This window comes from Quercus lobata, chromosome 7, assembly GCF_001633185.2.
Source record: "Quercus lobata isolate SW786 chromosome 7, ValleyOak3.0 Primary Assembly, whole genome shotgun sequence".
Taxonomy (NCBI): domain Eukaryota; kingdom Viridiplantae; phylum Streptophyta; class Magnoliopsida; order Fagales; family Fagaceae; genus Quercus; species Quercus lobata.
Genome location: NC_044910.1, coordinates 29,025,891 through 29,047,172, shown reverse-complemented (window position 1 = coordinate 29,047,172; position 21,282 = coordinate 29,025,891). Strand labels below are relative to the sequence as shown.

General features: G+C 33.8%; 2 protein-coding genes across 4 annotated transcripts; both read left to right on the top strand.

The window, feature by feature from the left end:
* Positions 1–1,288: 1,288 nt before the first annotated feature.
* LOC115952349 (tropinone reductase homolog) lies at positions 1,289–5,550 on the top strand. 2 transcript variants are annotated; one of them, XM_031069507.1, is made up of 5 exons: positions 1,289–1,377; positions 1,477–1,684; positions 4,781–4,997; positions 5,076–5,182; positions 5,377–5,550. In XM_031069507.1, exons 1-5 carry the CDS (start codon positions 1,289–1,291, stop codon positions 5,548–5,550), a joined length of 795 nt encoding a protein of 264 aa, XP_030925367.1. The 2 variants fall into 2 exon arrangements, with proteins under 2 accessions (XP_030925367.1, XP_030925366.1); XM_031069506.1 differs by having other exon boundaries at positions 5,076–5,227; positions 5,407–5,550.
* Positions 5,551–9,563: 4,013 nt separating this feature from the next.
* LOC115952348 (tropinone reductase homolog) lies at positions 9,564–16,515 on the top strand. Of its 2 annotated transcripts, none has more exons than XM_031069505.1 (6): positions 9,564–9,706; positions 9,856–10,069; positions 10,173–10,380; positions 15,432–15,648; positions 15,727–15,833; positions 16,211–16,515. In XM_031069505.1, exons 2-6 carry the CDS (start codon positions 9,981–9,983, stop codon positions 16,382–16,384), a joined length of 795 nt encoding a protein of 264 aa, XP_030925365.1. In that variant the 5' UTR covers positions 9,564–9,706; positions 9,856–9,980; the 3' UTR covers positions 16,385–16,515. The 2 variants fall into 2 exon arrangements, with proteins under 2 accessions (XP_030925365.1, XP_030925364.1); XM_031069504.1 differs by having other exon boundaries at positions 9,564–9,720.
* Positions 16,516–21,282: the final 4,767 nt, after the last annotated feature.

The window sequence follows — 21,282 nt, the reverse complement described above, 5'->3', positions numbered from 1 at the left end:
AACGACAAAAATTGACTTGAGGTGGATCAGTCCAAGAAGAAGAGAGAGAAAGCTTTTGAAAAAGAATGAACAGTGTGATGAATCACGTGAGAAGAGCCTTTTAAAAAACTCTCTGACCGATTTTCGATCGATCGAAAAAATAGATTCAATCAATCGAAAATCATGTTGGATCGATCCAACACCAATCGAAAACCGATCAAGCCAGGCAGATTCAAACCTAATTTTTTATCGCATTTTCGATCGGTCGAGCAACAGGTTCGATCGATCAAAAATCTGGAAAAAATAGTTTTTTGAAAAACAAAGCATTTTAATGCAGAAACTCCTCAAAGCACAATGTTTTATGAATAAAATGCATGAGTATGAGATGTAAAGTTTTTCAAAAACACTTGAATTCAACCCAGATCTTCCAAGAACAAGATTTTCAATCAAATTGTCCTCAAAGCTCAAACATTAAAACATATTTTGCATCAAAATCAAGGAACTTTTAATCTTTGATGGTCACAACAAGTTCACACACAATATAATGTACTAAGTTTAGCTAAGAATAACTTGTGTAGTGTGTGCAACTAGAATAGCTTGAAATACATGTGAGGTGATAAGTAAATAGTGATCAATCATAATTTCTATAAAATTCATCACATAAGTTTGAAAGTGACTATCACCTAAAGAGTTACATCATATAACTCTCACATCTCCTAAAACACAAGTTTGCAATCATGTAAATTTCTTGTTTTGCATCATAATGTACACACCAAGATTAAGAATCTAGATGACATTGCTTATCCTGGTGATGCAATTGATCTAAAAAGACAGGAGTCCAATTTGGGACAATCAAATGGGACAGATCACACCAAACCCCCCCCCCCCCCCCCCCCCCGCGGGGCGCCGCCGCCGCGGGGCCTGGTCCTTAGTTTCTCCACTTCTTTTCTAATTTTAGATTGAATAGACTGGAAGTTGCCCCTTGGTGCTTTCGAATTTTGGATCAGTGTCAGTTCTAGAAGGACGGCACGCGGTAACTGAGTAATACTGTCTAACTGTTTGTGCTTTGACTTTATATATATTCTTCACTATCCTTTTGTTTTTTCTAATACTGATCCTAAGCTAAGCAAGAATATCATAAATCATAGTGTACGGTAGTAGTTTACTATTTTTTTTATTTTCAGATAGGGACACGCAATTTGATTATATAAAGAGTATTCGAGGGTTGTTTTTCTAAGCAGAGTACCCATTCTTATTACTTATGCTTGTAAGAATTTGCCTTTGGAATACTTGAAAGGAGAAGAAGAACATGGCAGAAGCAGAGCCGAGTTTCAAGGACCCAAGATGGTCTCTTAAGGGCGTTACTGCTCTTGTCACTGGTGGAACCAAGGGCATTGGGTTAGCTTAGCCTTAGCCAGCCATATATCTCTCTCTAGCTGTTTTTTTACATTTCTTTCTAAACTCCAATTCTATTTGTTCATTTGAACTATTCATCAGGTATGCCATAGTGGAAGAGCTAGCTGCACTTGGAGCGGCAGTGCATATTTGTTCCAGGAACCAAACAGAGATCAATGAGAGGGTACGAGAATGGGAGAGTAAAGGGTTCAAATTAAGTGGTTCAGTTTGTGATCTGACATCAAAAGCTCAGCGGGAGGAGCTGATTAAGACTGTGTCCTCTGTTTTTCATGGCAAGCTCAACATCCTTGTAAGCTTAGCACCTACAAACTCTTCTCTTTTTCTCCTCTTATTTTCCCCTTTAAGATTTTGGTTGATAATCCTTAGATTTTACTCTAAATCATCGTCATTATATTTTCAGTCTCCCCTTAGCAAGCAAATAATAATATTGTCCAAGAAACTCATATAAAAAGTAACAAGAGTGAAAGCTCGATAGTAAAACTACTAAAGCTAATTAAGACCCTCAATTTTTAAATTATGGTTTAATTGCTTTTAATCTACCCTGCTAGATGCGGAATAAGGGTAATCAATGCACAATTAACCAGGACTACAACATAGTGCATGGGCATGCATAATTGGCAATTAAGTATAAAACACAAGGAGTAAAAAGAGATAGAAGCAAACACAAGATAATACTGAGATGTGTTATCAAAGAGGAAACTCTAAGTGCTTGGCGTTAAAACTTGCAAGGTTGTTAAAACCGGACTGGACCATACAATCGGACCGAATTAACCAGAAACCGGTAATCATTGCGGTTTTTTAAACATAAAAAACCGAAATTCTCTCTTTTGTAGTGAACCATCTGAATCCCGATCCAACTGTACGGTTTGTTAAACCGTGCACGGTTTTTCCAATTTTCTTCCCACAGAATTTTGCTAAAAAATCTAAGTCTTGATCTCGTTTGTCCACCATCAAAAGCTCCACCATCACTGAATCTGACCGTTTGAAGGATCGATCTGCTTATTTGGAAATGAAAGACCGAGAGAGAGAGGCGAGAGGGATAGAGAGAACAAAGTAATAGAGAAATAGAGAAGTAAACTGGTAAAGAATCAGCAGAGTAAACAAAGTAACACAGAGAAAGGAGAACCAGGATTTAATATTGGGAATAGGGAAATGGTTTTTATTTTAAATTTTTTAACCTAAAAAGTCATGCCTCTCCCTCTTTTTTGATAATCATCCAACAATTTCTTCAGCTCTTTATTATCACCTTTCCCATTACTTGATTAGTTGACTCTTTTTTTTTCTTTCTTTTTTTCTTTCTTTTACTTTCTTTATAAGAGATATTATATAATCTTTATAATAAATTACAAAAAGATCATCTATATTTTATCCTCTTTAAATATTATTTTGGTTAAGATGGTTGAATTTTGTTCATGTATTTTATTTATTTTTGTATTATTTAAATAATTATTACGACATCAAGGTCCGACCTCGATCAGACTTTGGTTGAACCTTAAAAACCTTAAACCTCTTCCTTTTACGGTTCATTGAACGGTTTGGGCTTGAAAACCATGCTCTCTGGCCCTCCAATCCGAATTGACCCATTAATAAATAAGATGGAGTACAAGGATTACAATGTAGACCCTCCAAGATTAGATTGCCCTCTATACTTAGACCCTTTGAGTCCTGGCCACCAACGGGCTTCACCAAGCCTTGTCTTCACTAGCTTTTTAGATCCCACAATTATCACCAATTGCATCCACCATTGAATGGCATGACCCAATGAATCCCAAGAGCTCCAAATCAACTCACAACACTCAGAATGAGTGTGGTTTATGTTTGGCTAAGAACCTCTCAAGGATATGGAATTAGAGAGGAAAGAGTGTGAGGAAAACTAAGAGAAATGTGTAAAAAATTGTTGGTTATCAGTGTCTAACTCTCAAATGGATTTCTAGGGTTTTCTCTCTGAAACTCTCCTTATGTAGGTAATGTGGGCTTTTATAGTGTGGGTAAAGAAATGAGGAAAGACACAAAACAGGCTGGCAATGCATCTCACGAGTCAGGTTGCGAGTTGACCAAGTCGCAAGCCACTCGTAAGATGCCATTTGACATTGAGACCTTTGAACTTCCACACATGTGCTCCTCATGTGATCTTTTACAGGATGCACTAGTCGCAAGATAATCTATATTCAAAACTCTTCACCAAATTTTCACACTAAACCCATTACATTAAATCCTACAAAATAACAAGAAAATGATTGAAGAATTACAATCGAATTTGACATGGAATTAATGCCAACAAACAAAATTGAAAATCACAACTTTACAAAGAGAAAACGTATAGTTAGAGATTTACAATTATATCCTTCTTATTATAGCCTAAATAGATAAGATTTTTTTTTTTTTTTTTTGGTAATTTGATAGTTACAATGGAAAGGGAGATTTGAACCATAGATGTCATAGACAGAACAAAAAATTCCAAGTAGTTGAGAATTAGACAAGGTTGATAACATTACTCAAATTGATATTCTTCTAATTAGGACCAATTATTACCTTGGTCAGCACCTAAATATGTTTCAACCTTAACTTCGTTTAGGTTGAGGTGCTTAATCATTAGAAAAATCCCTTTTGAAAGTCAACAACAATTTTTTATTTTTTTTATAAAAAAAATAGAGAATCGAAAAATATTTTTGGCTTTCTAAGGTTAAAAAAAAAAAAAACATTTTATCCTTTCTTCTACTACACAATCTTCTCCATTTTATATGAAATGTAAGAATAAAATTTTCCTCTAAATCGGTTTGAAAAAATTTCCTCCAATCCATTACGCAATAATTTATAAAACTATTCATATGTATTATTAATTTAAACAAGTTACATGAATTATGAAATAAGTCATAAACTCTGCTCTTGCAAGCCCGAGCCCAACAAGTAGAGTGTCAATATGGTCACAATCAGGTGGAAGACGCCAACTAAAGTCACCCCACTACCCATTTTTTTTCTTAACAAAAAAATTAAATAGGTCATATAAATGATTCATAGAATAATAGAGGGATGCAAATTCGGTAAGATGAGTCGAATTAATCCTAACAGGATTCTCACGCAAAGAAAAATATGAACTTATGCATTGAAGTCTGGCATGCCTAATCAGTATAATTTGGAAAGGGAAAATTAGTACAATAAAACATTTTATGGATTAGGTCACTGCATAGTTAAACCGTTGGAAGACGTAGGACAAAACTACAATATATCCCATTCTGATAAGTTTCTACTAGACCCGGAGCTGCACTGCAATTATAAGCTCCTAGATTACCAGTTATAATTTCTTCTTTTATCTTTCATTTATATCGAAATTAGATTGCTCTATGGTGTCTCTGCTCTTCTAAAGCTGATTTTTCTGCTTATTTAGGTAAACAATGCTGGAATATTGACAATCAAAGGAGCTATAGAATATACTGAAGAAGATTACTCGACTATAATGAAAACCAATGTTGAGGCTCCGTACAATCTTTCTCAACTTGCATACTCCCTTTTGAAGGAATCAGGAGCTGGAAATATTGTATTCATATCCTCTGTCGCTGGAGTGATAGCTCTACCTAAACTTTCTAACTATGCAGCATCCAAAGGCACGTCATTTGTCACTAAAATAAAATATTCTTGCTGTCAATAACTATACTAATTTTTCTAACCTTATTGATTTTCAGGAGCAATCAACCAAATAACAAAGAACTTGGCATGTGAATGGGCAAAGGACAATATTCGCGTAAACACTGTCGCACCATGGGGTGTCAATACCAACCAAAATCCCGCAGTAAGATCTTCTATCCCTGCTTCCCGATATGAATTTCATAGTTTTGTTTCATGTTAAAATTTTCGGGTGACTACTCAAAATGGAAAAGTTTACACAGTTCCTCCTAGTCCTACAGTTTGTCATTATTTGAAATATATACTAAGTATTACGAATTGCTACAATATTAATCATATTTCAAACACCAATTGTCTCAGGATTATCCTCATGCTAATGATCTTATCAAGCTAATCGTGCGGACTCCTCTAGGTCGTCTTGCAGAGCCTAATGAGATTTCATCCGTGGTGGCATTTCTTTGCCTTCCTGCCGCTTCATATATCACTGGGCAAGTAATTTGTGTCGATGGGGGATACACAGTGACTGGTTTCTAGCCAACTCATACATGAGTTTTCATAATCATCTATTATGCAAATCCATCAAGTTTGTTTTCAGCTTTACATATAAAAATAAGCTTCTCGTTAAAGTATAATGAGAAATCATGAGGAAAATCTTCCTCTAATGTGATGTTTTACGTTGTAGGATCAAACTTTAACTAATTTGTGGTAAACGACGTACACCTTTTAGGTCCTTTATATTTGGGAAATGATCTTTGTAGTGCTGCTTATTGATGGCGCGTCTTATGCTGCGAACATTGAAAATGAATTAGAATTTTAAAGTTAGTTTCCATTGTCTTGGTTTGTCTACGAGCAGTGGGTTCATGTTCTATTGTTAATTTATATCATGTTAAGCAGCATGGGGCAAATACGGCATGCCCAAAACCTTAGAAAATAAGCACTTACACGGAAATATTAGAGAATTGAGGTAGCAAAATTATACTAAAGGCCCGTTTGGATTGAGGGAGAAGGAGGGAGAGTGGAGGAAAGTAAAGTAGAGTTAACTAAAAATAAGCTAATTTTGAGTCAAATTAACTCTACTCTACTCTCCCTCCCTTCCCCTCAATTCAAACTGGCCATAACATTCTCAATTCATAACCTAATTACACTAACAAATCCCACTAATTAACAAATTACTTAAATAAATCAAATCCCTTAAAAAAAAAAAAACACTCGAACACCTCTACAATGCAATCATGCCTATCTCCACAACCCGATTCAACAAGTTCTCCATGATTCAACCTTTTCTACGAATCCCAGTGGTGGCCATCGCTCAAAAATTTGATATCCTTAATTAGAAATACTAGCACCCATGTTTTCAACCTCCATCTCTCCTTTCCCCTTTCTCTAAGTGCTCCTCCTTCGTAACCGCCAACAATGCTTGTGGTATCTTCTGGTTTGATCCCATGACTCCCTCTGTTCCCCTCCCCAAAACATTGATCATGACTCACACTTATCACGGATCCTCCACTTTAACTATCGGTATACATCAATCGTCAAACTTTAAAACCAAACAATGTCCTCCTTTAAGTATTCAAAAATTAGCAAATTACCCCATGTCGTTAAAAAATATTGAATTTAGTGAAATTTTAGTAACTACAAGGGGTAATTTTCAATTACATAATTTTTCATTTTCCCATAAAAATTTTTAAAAATAATTCCTAAACCAATATCCTTAAGGTGTCCATTAACTTTTCCCATAATAAAAAACTAAAAGTGACAATAATAGACCCACCATATGTTTTACACTAGAGAAAACATCGAACAAAAGGAAAGTTCTTCATCTTCAAAAACTTCCAACAAACTTGTGACTTAAAAAAAAAAAAAAAAAAAAAAAAAACATCCATCTTTGTGGTCTTGATGACTTCACAAGCACTAGCTTGTATCTCTGAAAATCTCTCTTTCATTGCACAAAGCTCAAAGCTTCTGTAAGGTTAACAAAATCATGATCAATTTTTTTTTTTTTTCAAAGAAAGAATTGTGATGAATGGATCCGAAAGAGAAGAGGGAGTAAAAATGGAGGAATGTAAAGAAATAGTGGTGTATATGTGTGGATATATACTAGGAGCTTCGCCAGAGAAATCCCCGATACTATCTCCAGTGTCGATTCTACTTCCAAGTTCGGTTTACAATGGAGATTCATGCAAGGATGTTTGTGGTGGTGGTTGATGATTCCCTATGGCCATTTTAGGTTGATTCGAGTTTCATATATTGTCAGTTTTATTTGTAGTTTGAATGTGCTTAAGATTTTCGTCTTGGACTCTTAGATTTGATTCTATTTGTTCTTCTAGCCATCCATTTTTAATGGTTTGCGCTGTTATTGATTACATCAAAGGAACTCATTTGATTTATGCGCTAGAAGACATGTGAGCAGTTCATGAGAATTTGAAATTCAATTATGTTAGGTGGCTAGCAACTGGCTCACAAGTAGGCCAACTAGCCAATGAGTTGACAAGCACTTTGACAACTCATTTTTTGTGACTCTTCCATTCATTCACCTACATTATATATACCCTCATTACCCACAAAATTGTAAAAAATGGTTTCTGAAAGAAAACCCTAAAAACACCATTTGAGAGTTAGTAATTGTGAGCCTACAAGTTACTACACCAATCTCATAGATTTTCTATATTCTCTCCCCTCTCCAGTTTGCATACCATGAAAGGAGCTTAACTCAAACTCAACTCATACACAATCTAAGTGTTGAGTGTGATTTGGAGCCTTGGGAAGCATTGGGTCTTTACCAATCTTTGGGGATGCAACCAATTAGAGTTGTAGGAACTGGAAGACTTGAGAAGAAACTAAGCTAAGAAGTCCGTTGGTAGCAACGACTTGGAGAGCCTAAATACAGTGGGTAGATTATGCTTGGAGAGTCTTCTTGTTCATCTTTGTACTCTAACTTATTCTCATATTGGATCATTTTGACTTGTAGGGCTGCGGAGAGGTTTTTTAGCCAGGTTCTCGAATTTTTCTCTTCAATAACACATCCAATGCTATCTTGTGTTTGCACCCTCTTTTACCTACTACTCTTGTTTAATTGCTTTAGTCAATTATGTATGTCCATGCTTTAGTTAATAGCTTCGGTTGATTAATTTGCTAATCACATAAATTCTGCATTAATTGAGTTTAGCTTAAAATTAATCTAGCTGTAATTAAAATTCCGAGGGTTGTACTTGCACCTAGTAATTAGACTAGTGCACTTTCAAGCATCATCCATCGCGTGGGGTGTAAAGGAAAATCTTGAATATCTTTAGGTTCAATCAAGTAGTAAAGCTCTGTGGATTTTAAACTGGAGGCTTCCCTCCATTTTGTGGTTAATAACAAAAATTAAGAAATCTAGATGACATTGTTCATCTATGTAGCACAGAGACGTAGTACGACAACGCTTTTTGTCGATCGATGTCAATGGCCTTTTGCCGTCAGCACTACTAATTTGTGACAACTTTTTGTGTTGTTGTGACGAACTCTAGCTATCGCAGATAGCAATTTATTTTTATTGACGATACGTAATATGGTGACATGACATTTCTTAAAAAATTGTATACAACAATCAATTAATTAATATTTATTTTTAGGTATATATATATTTTTTTATTTTTGAATAAGTTATGTTTATTTTAGATTAAAAAAGTATGTAACAACAAATAAACTAGACACCCATAAAAAGAGCTCAAGTAAACAACATGTAACATCAAAATAGAACAACTGAATTAAAAAATGATTTTTTTTTCTTCTAGAATGCATACTTGACACATTTGTGTCCATGTCGAGGATGTATTCATATTGAATACGTGTCCGACAGCAGTACGTTGGCAATTTTGTAGTGTTCGTGCTTCCTAGCATGGATGGAGCCATGGTTGAACTTGGGGGGGGCCTTTTTCTTAAAAATATTATTATATATATGGTTACTAATTTTAGCAATTTTGTTTTAAGAGTATTGTTATAATCACAAATTTTTCTATAACATTTTTACAAACAGTTAAGGTAGCAAATTCTTATTGGTTCACATTTGGGCTCACCACTTACATTATCAGCAATTTGTAAAAAAGTTTGTAGTTCAAACATTTTCCACATTTTAAAAACCATTAAAAAAATGTTTATAAGTCTAAAATCTAAAAAAGAAATATACAAGCCCAAAAAAATTAGTACAACAACAAAAATTATCAACAGTAAACTAAAAAAAAAATTAAGCCTAGTCAATCAATTTTACTTAAAACAAACAATTTGATCTTTTAAAAAATTTTAAACAATTAGTAGCTAAGCGACTAAGTAGCAACAAAGTTGAAAGTCGAAGTTACTGCACACAACCAAGAGCAAAGCCGCCACCTTAACTCTAAATTCTGGCTCCATTCCTGCTTCCTAGTTGCTTATCTTAGTGATGCAATTGATCTCAAAAGACCAAGTCCAATTTGGGACAATCAAATGGGAAAAATCCACCCCCCGGGCCCTGGCCCTACGTTTCTCCGCTTCTTTTCTAATTTTAGATTGAATAAAATGGAATCTGCCCCTTGGTGCCTTCGAATGGGCCCTGGCCCTAGGTTTCTCCGCTTCTTTTCTAATTTTAGATTGAATAAAATGGAAGCTGCCCCTTGGTGCCTTTGAATTTTCGATCAAGGTTTGGACTTTGGATTCAGTTCTAGAAGGACGGCAGACGGTAACTAAGTGACGGTTTGTGGTTTGACTTTATATATATTCTACACTATCCTTTTGGGTTTTTTAATACTGCTCCTAAGCTAAGCAAGAATAGCATAAATCATAGTATATGGTAGTAGTTAACTATTTTTTTTTTTTTTTTTTTTTCAGGTAGTAACAGGCAATTTGATTATATAAAGAGTATTCGAGGGTTGTTTTTCTAAGCAGAGTACCCATTCTTATTACTTCTGCTTGTAAGAATTTGCCTTTGGAATACTTGAAAGGAGAAGAAGAATATGGCAGAAGCAGAGCCGAGTTTCAAGGACCCAAGATGGTCTCTTAAGGGCGTGACTGCTCTTGTCACTGGTGGAACCAAGGGCATTGGGTTAGCTTAGCCTTAGCCGGCCATATATCTCTTTCTCTCCTGCTGTTTTTTCACGTTTCTTTCTAAATTCCAATTCTATTTGTTCATTTAAACTATTCATCAGGTATGCCATAGTGGAAGAGCTAGCTGCACTTGGAGCGGCAGTGCATATTTGTTCCAGGAACCAAACAGAGATCAGTGAGAGGGTAAAAGAATGGGAGAGTAAAGGGTTCAAAGTAAGTGGCTCAGTTTGTGACCTGACATCAAAAGCTCAGCGGGAGGAGCTGATTCAGACTGTGTCCTCTGTTTTTCATGGCAAGCTCAACATCCTCGTAAGCTTAGCACCTACAAACTCTTCTCTCTTTCTCATCCTCTTATTTTCTTCCCCCTAAGATTTTGGTTGATAGTCCTTAGATTTTACTTTAAATCATTATAATTAAATTTACAAACTTCCTTTTTTCCCAGAAATTTCTGCAAAAAGTAACAAGAGAAAACGGATAGTTTAAGATTTATGATGACATTCTTCTTAAGGGTTAATTAATTTTTTGATAATTTGAAATAGTTACAGCAGAGGAAACAGATAATAACAAGAGAAACCGGATAGTTTAAGATTTATGATGACATTCTTCTTATTACAATCCGCATAGATAAGGTTTAATTAATTTTTTGATAATTTGAATGGTTACAGTAGAGAGGGGGATTTGAACTAGGGTGGCAATTCTTGTTCATGTTGTGTTGATCAATTAGTATTAAACTATATGGGTCAATACTAATCCGACACGTTTATTAAACGGGTCAAAATTCTCCAACCCTAACACAATCTGTTTATTAAACGGGTCAGTTGTGTCGATTTATTTATCAGGTTTTATCTAAGCGAAAAAAAAAATACAAAGTTTAGTATTAACCAAATTGATCTAAATTATGAAAAACCTAAAAAATACATTTTCTAATATAAAATTAAGAACTAACGAGTAAATGTATCACAAATAATCATTTAAAATTAGAACATATCTCAATATCACAAACAATCAATCACAATATGTTAAAGAAAATAAACCATAACAACTAATAAGTTTATATATCTAGGGTTTGAAGAGTATATTTGTAAAATATCATTTAATTAAATGGATCAAACGGGTTCCAAGGATTGGACACTAACTCGACCTATTTATTAAATGGGTCTATTGTATCAACTCGAATATGAGACGAACCCATTAAACATCAACCTATAACCTGCTAATTTCGTGTCAAATTGTGTCGTGTTCACAAGTCGTGTCAAATTTTTCCACCCCTAATTTGAACCTTAAATATAATGGACACACTAAAAAATGCTAACCAATTGAACTACAAGATTCTTTAAATAGGTATATTTGTAAAATATCATTTAATTAAACGGGTCAAACGGGTTTCAAGGATTGGACACTAACCCGATCTATTTATTAAACGGGTCTATCGTATCAACTCGAATATAAGACGAACCCATTAAACCTCAACCTATAACCTGCTAATTTCATGTCGAATTGTGTCGTGTTCACAAGTCGTGTCAAATTTTGTCACCCCTAATTTGAATCTTAAATATAATGGACACACTAAAAAATGCTAACCAATTGAACTACAAGATTCTTAATAGGTTTATTTATTTATTTGAAAACCAGATAGACAAAATGATAATCTTCTAATTAGGACCAATTATTACCTAGCCTAGACACGTTTCATACCTTAACTTTGTTTTGGTTGTTATCCATGGAAATTCTCTTTCAAAAGTCAACAAAAAATTTTAAAACAAAAAACAAAAAAAAAAAAAAAAAATTGGCTCTTCAAGTTTAACATAAACCACTTTATCGCGTTGGTGCCTTTATCCCTTTCATTTTTTTTCTCTTTTGAACAATCTTCTCCATTTTACTTCAAATGTAAGAACCAATTTTCCTCCTAATAGATAAGGTTTATTTATTTATATTTGATAATTTAAATAGTTACTGCAAAGAGGGAGATTTTAACCCCAAAATATAATTAACACACTAGGAGATATTAACTAATTGACCTACAAAACTTCTAACGTGTTTATTTATTTATTTGAGAACTTGATAGTCAAGGTTGATATTCTTCTAATTAGGACCAATTATTATCTTGGTTAGCACCTAGACCGTATGAAACAAGTCTAGACTAGACATGTTATTGTATTATGCCTTTCAAATGATCAATGGAAAATCTCTTTCAAAAGTCAATAAAAAATTATTAAAAAATTAAATAAGAAAAAGCAAAATAAATTCTGTCTCTTTAAGATTAACATAAACCACTTTATCATTCGTTGGTGCTTTTATCCCTTTCATTTTTTCTCTTCCACACAATCTTCTCCATTTTATTTAAAATGTAAGAACCAATTTTTGTCTAGATAAATAAGATTTATTTATTTATTTGATAATTTGAATAGTTACAATAGAAAGAGAGATTCTAACCCCAAAATATAATTGACATACTAGAAAATGTCAACTAATTGAACTATAAAACTTTTAACATATTTATTTATTTATTTGAGAATTGGATAGTCAATGTTGATATTCTTCTAATTAGGACCAATTATTATAATATTATATTGGTTAGCAATTGGACCGTATGAAACATGTCTAGGCTAGACATGTTTCATGCCTTAACTTCATTTTAGTTGCTTTATAGAAAATCTCTTTTAAAAGTTAACAAAAAAAAATTATTAAAAAAGGAAAAAGAAAAGAAAAAAAAGAAGCAAAATAAAATTTTGGCTCTTTAAGGTTAACATAAACCACTTTATCATTCGTTGGTGCATTATATCTTTTTTTTTTTTTTTTTTTCTACCACACAATCTTCTCCATTTTATTTAAAATGTAAGAACCAATTTTTCTCCAAGCCCGTTAAAAGACTTTCCATCAATTTAGCAATTCAAAAAATTATTTTAAACAAGTTATATGAATCATTAAATAGGTTATATGACTAAAATTACACATGATTAATTTTATCAATTGTCACATAATGAATTAAAAGAATTTGTCTCTATTTTAGAAGTAAAATTTTCTCGAAATGGAAAGAGTACATTTTATTTATTTTCTAAATTAACATGTCATCTCTATATATTAAGAGGATTCAGAAAGTTAGTTATAGTTTTAAAAAATTTCAAAAATACCCTTAATCTAATTAGATAATCTTTATTCTTAAAAAATAAAAAATAGGGTTAAAATTGTAATTCAACAAAATTCAAAAAAAAAAAAAAAACACTATAGGATAAGTCTTTTTTTAATAAAAATTAGCACACTCTCTATTTGAATATATTTCACGCACATTTAATATATTTTTTCTTAAAAATTAACATACACTAAATCTAAGAATTTATTTATTTTCAAATCTTAAATTTTAATTTTTAAAAAATTTAATTATGTATAACCTCACTAACAATAAATAAATTCAAACTGAAAAATTACATTAAACTCAAAATAAAATAAAATAAGCCTCATCTGCTCTAGTAGTATTATAAAATTTTAAGTGACATTACATTACTTGTATTTATAAACTTATAATATTTAATTGAATTATTGAATCGATCTTCAAATAAAAAAGATCATTGCTATCGCTGCTATTATCCCTATCGCCATCATCACGATTAATTTACCGTTGCCGCTACCGCTACCACATCACCTTCACGTCGTCAATCACGATTGCTGTCAGCCTGTCACTACCACGCTATCACAGCACTATTGGTGGTTGTCACTACCACTATAAATAAAGCATTAGCTTGTTATGATTTGTGGACCATTTCATCCTACTCCTACCAAATGGTAGTAAGAAAAGAAGAAAAGTAATTAAGGATGCATCCAAACGTCATTTTCAGCTTGTCCACTAGTAATCGGTATTTGTATTTTGTAAATCCGGAAATGCTACGACTTTTTTCTTTTTCTTTTTTTCGGTAGAAAGATATGATATGATATTAAATAGGAAGAAGTTTAACAATGAATTTGGTTGTTATCTAAGGTTATAACTTCACTTAATATTTTTTATTAGATGTTAATTTTAACAAATCTACCATTAGATTATGGTTTTAAAAACAAAACCAGACAAGTTGGTTGAACCAGTTTAATCAAAAACTATGCACCAATCTAGTTCAATAAAACCCCTAAAGCTAGCTAGAACCGGTCAAAAATCGAGAATTGGGAGCAAAAATAGTTCATTGACCGTACTAGTTTATAAAACCATGCATTAAATTACATTTTTTTTTTTTATATACTTCATGCTTGCAAAATTTCTAAAATATCAAATGTTTAAATTTTAAATTTTTGTAGTATAAACTTACACAAAAAAAATAAACTTATAGATCGAATAGTAAATAACATATGATTAGCATGAAATTTGATATATGTGTCAAGAACGTAAAAAACATACAATCAAACGGTTAGAATTCCCAAGTATATAGTCATGTTAATTGTTAAGTGGAAGTTATAACTTTAGGCTACAATCAAGTTTATAATTAAATATTGTCCAAATTAGGAGAAAGTAGCAAGTGGCATAGCCACTACAGAGTTTTGTCTGCAACTTGCACACTATAGAAAGAGGTGCTGTTGATTTGTGGCCCAAATTCAGCATAAAGATTATGTGAAATTATTGAGTATCTCTCTTCGATTACGCCTCTTCTCATACAAAGGTGGACCCATATGAGAACCTTGCACAAAAGACTCACGTTTATGTAAGATAAGAGGATGGTGTGATTCACCAGATATATTGAAGAATATTCTGAGAGGGGTTAAACTTGTTACACAAAAACTATTTTACATACACCCCTAAAAGCAACCAAAGTCACAATTTCTAACAGTGTAAAATAGTTTGTATGTAATAAACAATTAAACATTACTCTTTTGAGATATTACACATAGTAGAAATTACAATTACCCTAAAAATGATTAATCATGGAATAACAGAGAGATGCAAATTGGATAAGATTAGTCGAAATAATCCAAATAGGATTCCCACGCAAAAAAAGTATGAACTTATGCATTGAAGACTAGCATGCCAAATCAATTCGAAGGATGGTGTTTGTTTTTATAACTTGAAAGCGTGACTTTAAATCACGTTTTCAGTTATAAATCATAATGTGTGTAAAACAAAGAGTGCAAAAAACCATCTTAAAATGAAAAATTAATACAATTAGAGATGGATTAGATCACAGAGTCATGCTGTTGGAAGACGTAGTAATTAACAAAACTACAATATTTCCTTTCTGACTTGAGTGCTTAAGCTTCTACTGGACCTGGAGCAGCAAATGCAATTTTAAGCTCCTAGATTATAATTTCTTCTTTTATCTTTCATTGAAATCAGATTGCTTTATGGTGTCTATGCTCTTCTAAAGCTGATTTTTCTGCTTTAGGTAAACAATGCCGGAACAGTGACACTCAAAGAAGCTACAGGATATACTGAAGAAGATTACTCGACTATAATGAATACCAATGTTGAGGCTCCCTACAATCTTTCTCAACTTGCACACCCCCTTTTGAAGGAATCAGGAGCAGGAAATATTGTGTTCATATCCTCTGTCGATGGAGTGATAGCTCTACCTAAACTTTCTAGCTATGCAGCATCCAAAGGCACGTTATTTGTCACTAAAATAAAATGTTCTTGTTGTCAATAACTATTCTAAATTTTTTAACCTTGTTGATTTTCAGGAGCAATCAACCAAATAACAAAGAACTTGGCATGTGAATGGGCAAAGGACAATATTCGAGTAAACAGTGTCGCACCATGGGGTGTCAAAACCAACATTTTGCCAGCCGTAAGATCTTCCATCCCTGCGTCTCAATGTGAATTTCATAGTTGTGTTCCATGTTTTGCTCAAAAAAATAAATAAAAAATGTTGTGTTCCATGTTATTATTTTTCGGATGACTACTCAAAATGGAAATTGTTAGAATTATGTAGTTAAATGATTAAATTTACCGTATTCCAATAGTTTAAATTTTTGGGAGAATCGTTAATTTAACATGGAATAGGAGGTTCTGAATTCGATTTCTATCTCCTCTACTTTACCTCCTATTTAAAATCTCATGTATAAATATTTGTGGTTCCTCCTAGTTCTAGAGTTTGTTATTTTTCAAAATATATACCAAGTATTACGAATTATTAATAACATTTCAAACACCATTTTGCCTCAGGATGTTGCTCATGCCGAGGATTTTATCAAGTTACTCGCACGAACTCCTCTGGGTCGAATTGCAGAGCCTAATGAAATTTCATCAGTGGTGGCGTTTCTTTGCCTTCCCGCCGCTTCATATATCACCGGGCAAGTAATTTGTGTCGACGGGGGATACACAGTGACTGGTTTCTAGCCAATTCATACATGATTTTTCATAATCTTCTATTGTGCCAATCCATCGAGTTTGTTTTCAGCTTTACATATAAAAATAACTTCTCATAAAAGTATAATAAGAAATCAAGGGAAAAATCTTCCTCTAATTAATGTGATGTTTTATGTTGTGGGGATCAAACTTTTAACATCTTTGTGGTGAATGACGTACACCGTTTAGTTCCTCTATTTTTGGGAATGATCTCTGTCGGTAGTGCGTTCATGTTCTAATCAGGAGCGACCCGGGGGGGGGGGGGGGGGGGGTTGGGGGCGCCCCCCCTAATGCCCCCAAAAATTCTCAAGTAATATATAGTTCAAGGTGTTATTTGCATACGGACAATCGGCTTTTTTACATACCTATTGTACTTGTACCGTGTATAGTTTATTGTAGGAAAACAATTTCACATTGGGGACCACTGCAACTCTTTTTAAAAAAATAATAGGTCCCACCTTATAATAATATTATAATAAAATAAAACCACTTGTACAGCCTACTTCTCCACCACTATTTTGCTGAAAAGAATTATGAAAAAAAAACCTACTTTCACTCACTAGTCATTATAGCACCTCAAAAATGCGTTCACAATTTTTCACAACTTTTTATCACAATTGTTGCGTGGCAGAGTGTGATTGTTGAAAATAAAATTGTGAATTTATGTGTTAGTATTTATTAATCACTCACAGTCTGTCATATCAAAGTTTTGGCAAAAACATTGTGAAATAATTTATGGTCTAGAACTACTCATAGCACCTCTGTTACGTATAACCCTTTTTTCTTTCCTCACCAACATTTTTCAGTCTCAAACCCAAGTTTTTTTTTTTTTTTTTTTTTTACAAACCCAAATTTTAATTGTATATGACAATTACATTTGCATATAGTTGTTTATTTATTTTGTTATTAATATCAAATTAATAGTTTTTCGAATTAATTTTACTCTCTTTTGATCTTGCCCCCCAACCTAAAATCCTGGCTCTGCCACTGATTCTAATGTTTATTCCATGTTAAGCAGCAGCAGGGGCAAATATGGTGCATGCCCAAAAAATAAATAAATAAATAAATAAAATAAGCACTTATGTGCAGATATTAGAGAATTGAGGTAGCAAAAAAATTGGTGAGATAAATTCAAAAATATTCTTTTTGGGTAAATTATTTTTTAAACTTTATATTTTAGGGGTTGTTTCCATATCTTTTCAAAAGCTCTAAGTTAAACCTAGTAGTTTAAGACAGTTACAACTTACAAATTAAATCTTATAATTTCATTAATTTCAAACAAATTTTTTACTTTTGAAATCTTTTTTTTATGGTAAAATACTTTTGAACTCATTACAATTTATGCCTTGTATTTTTCAAGTTTGATTGAGGGGTTTAAATGATACAATATTAAAGTTTGGGGTTCAATTAAAAACTCAAAACACTATAGGCTTTAATTTGTAACAACGCCTACAATATAGGGCTTAAAATGTCATTCTCCATTTATTTTAATGACATTAATAAAAATCTTTTATCTCGCTCTTAGTGATCCACTTTATACTTTACTAACTCCCAAATATCTAAATTTTTTTTTTCTATTTTAAACTTTAATTATTTTATAAGGGGAAAAAAATATGTAGCAAACTAGGAGTGATAGAGCATAAAAGGGATACTCAAAATAGAACAAAGGATTTTCATTGTAAAGACATTAGGCTAATGACATTAGGCCAGTAAAGGGATTGGGGCCTAACCTAAATGGAGCACTCACTACGCTAGTAAGCCCAACCCATCAATATAAGCTAACAATTACAGGTTTGTGTTTGACATTAATATTGGGTAGTCAGACAACAAACTTGAACATAAATATGATCAATTACCTACAATTACTCCTTGTTTTAATTATCAGTATTTCTCTACAATAACTCCTTGTTTTAATTATTAATAGCTCTCTCTCTCTTTCTCTCAAAGCCAAGCCTTAGTGTCAAGCGTGTTTGCTAAATGAGTCAAGCTAATAAAAAAATGTTTATGAACAAACCCAATATAAACAAAGTTAAGTGAAGACTCGTTTAAGGCTCAATAAAAGGTATGATATGAGCTTGAATAATAAGTCCAAAATGATTTTCAAAGTGGGGGTTGATCCCCTTTCGTAAAGGGAACTTGAGATTTGAGGAATGTCTAGGCTCATTTTCAGTTCACGTATGAAGTGACTTCTAGTAAATCTCCTCTCTATTGTCGGTAACGCCTGAAATTGAATTCCCCGTGATACTTGCAAAATTAGCGAAAGGTGTTCAATGTCTTGTAGGTGAAGAATTGTATTTGATATAAGGACAAAATCACATTGCTTACAAGACAATTGTTAAGTTCTTGGCCAATCAAGAAGAGTTTAGAGGGAAAACAGTTACTTCGAGGGTAACTAACCTCATGAGTTGAGAGAATTGGGAAAAGGGAGAGAGAAAGAGTTGAAGAGAGAGAGCAATTGGATTAACTTTTCTGCTTACTAACTTCCTAACTAACATGCCAGCTCAACAACTAACAAACCTAACATACAATGCAGTACACCAAGTGCAATACACCAATTATCCATACATTTGTCCATATATCAATGACTATTGCACTTAGAATTATCAATACAACCATGACTATGATACTTGGACGGCCAATCAAGAAGAGTTTAGAAGGAAGCCAATTACTTTGAGGGTAACTAACCTCCTGAGTTGAGAGAATTGGGAAAGGGGAGAGAGAGAGAGAGAGAGAGAGCAATTGGGTTAACTTTTCTGCTTGATTCTTATTAAAATGCTCATCAAGTCTTATATACAAGAATGACCATATTTTCCCTTCAAAACTGCTAGGCTAACTAACTTCCTAACTAACATGCCAACTCAACAACTAACAAACCTAACATACAATGCAATACACCAAGTGCAATACACCAATTATCCATACATCTGTCCATATATCAATGACTATTACACAGAATTATCAATACAACCGTGACAATGATACTTGGACTTCTAACACCTATCCACTCCATTAGAACATCTAGCCCATAAGATGAGGGAACTACTACTGAAGTGTCAAAAGATCCTTCCAGGTAGCATCCTTAGAGGAACACCCTTGCCATTGAACTAAAAGCTGAGTAATAGTCCTCCTATGCAACTGGTGTGACATGGTCTACAGAATTGCCACAGTTTCAAAGGCAAGAACACCCTAGGAGTTGACAAAAGGCAAAAGAGCAAGGGGCACAGTCTTGTGACCCAACTTAGCCTTCAAGCAAAAAACATGAAACGCTAGGTGAATAGAAGAACCAACAAGAAGATCCAGCCTATAAACAACCTCACCAACCCTTTGGATAATCTTGAAAGGCCAAAGAACCAAGGAGAGAGTTTATGAGAATCCCTATAGGCCACAGATTGCTGTTTATAAGGTTGGAGTCTCAAGTAAACCCAGTCCCCAACCTGAAAAACTCTCTCAATATCTTGTAAATCATATTGTTGCTTCATCTTGGCTTGAGCATCTACCAAATTTTGTTTGAGCAAGGACAAAATTTGTTGCCTAGACTGTAGCACATAATCAACAATAGCTACTTGAGTTGTTCCTAGAATGTAATCTAGTAGTCTAGGTGGAGCAGTACCATACAGAGCCTCAAATGGAGTAAGTTTGGTGGCAGTATGGTAATTGGTCTTGAACCAGAACTCTGCCAAATACAACCAATCATACCACTTAAAGGGTCTGTCAACAAAGAAAGACCTAAGATAGTGTTCCAAGCTCTTATTGACAACCTCAGTCTACCCATCAGTTTGAGAATGGTAGGTAGAAGACATTACCAACTGAAAACCTTGAAGCTTCATCAATTCAGCCCAAAACTTGGCAGTAAACATAGGGTCCCTATTAGAAATCAGAGAAGTAGGCATGCCATGGAGTTTCAAGATGTTCTAAGCAAAGAGATGAGCAACCTTAGCTGCGGAATAAAGATGTGAAAGTCCAATGAAATGCATATACTTTGTAAGTCTGTCAACTATCACCATAATGACATCCATTCTCTAAGATTTAGGCAATCCATCTACAAAATCCATACTTACTGTAGACCAAGGCTTATCAAGAATAGGCAAGGGCTGCAACAAACTAGCAAGATGATAAGTTTCATGCTTCATTTGTTGACATACTCCACACTCCCTAATATTTGTCTTCAAATTAGCTTTCATTCCCAGCTAGAAAAAATCTTGCCTTAGTTTATGATAAGACTTTGGAAACCTAGCATGCCCTCCCAAGGGACTATCATGCACCAAATGAAGTAGTTTGGGTATTAGAACACAAGTAGGCCACAGAAACACCCTCCCTTTGTAAAGAATTAGGCCATTATGCAATGAAAAAGATCTAGGACAGACTGCATCAAACTACAAGTCCTTGAGGATTTGCTGAGTTTCGAGAGAAGAAGCATAACTAGCCTTCAACTTCTTAATCCAAGAAGGGCAAGGAAAAAAATCAAGCATAGGGAAGTTGAAGATGAAACCTGATCTACATCTCTCACAAGATCATCATCCATCCTTCTAGAAAGGGCATCAACAACCCTATTCTTACAACATTTCTTATACTTTACAACAAACAAATAGCCTAAGAGCTTAGCCAACCACTTTTGCTGAGCTGGAGTAGCAATCCGTTGTTCCAAGATGTACTTCAGGCTCTGTTGGTCTGTTTTGATGACAAATGGTCTTCCCAACAAGTAAGGCCTCCACTTGTGCACAGTAGTAACCAGAGCTAATAGTTCCTTCTCATAGGTAGACAGATGTAAAGCCTTGCCTTTCAAGAGCTGATTGTGGAAAGCAACTGGCCTCTAATCTTGCATCAAAACAACTCCTAAACCCACACCTAAAGCATCACATTCTATAGTAAAAGGCTTAGAAAATTTTGGT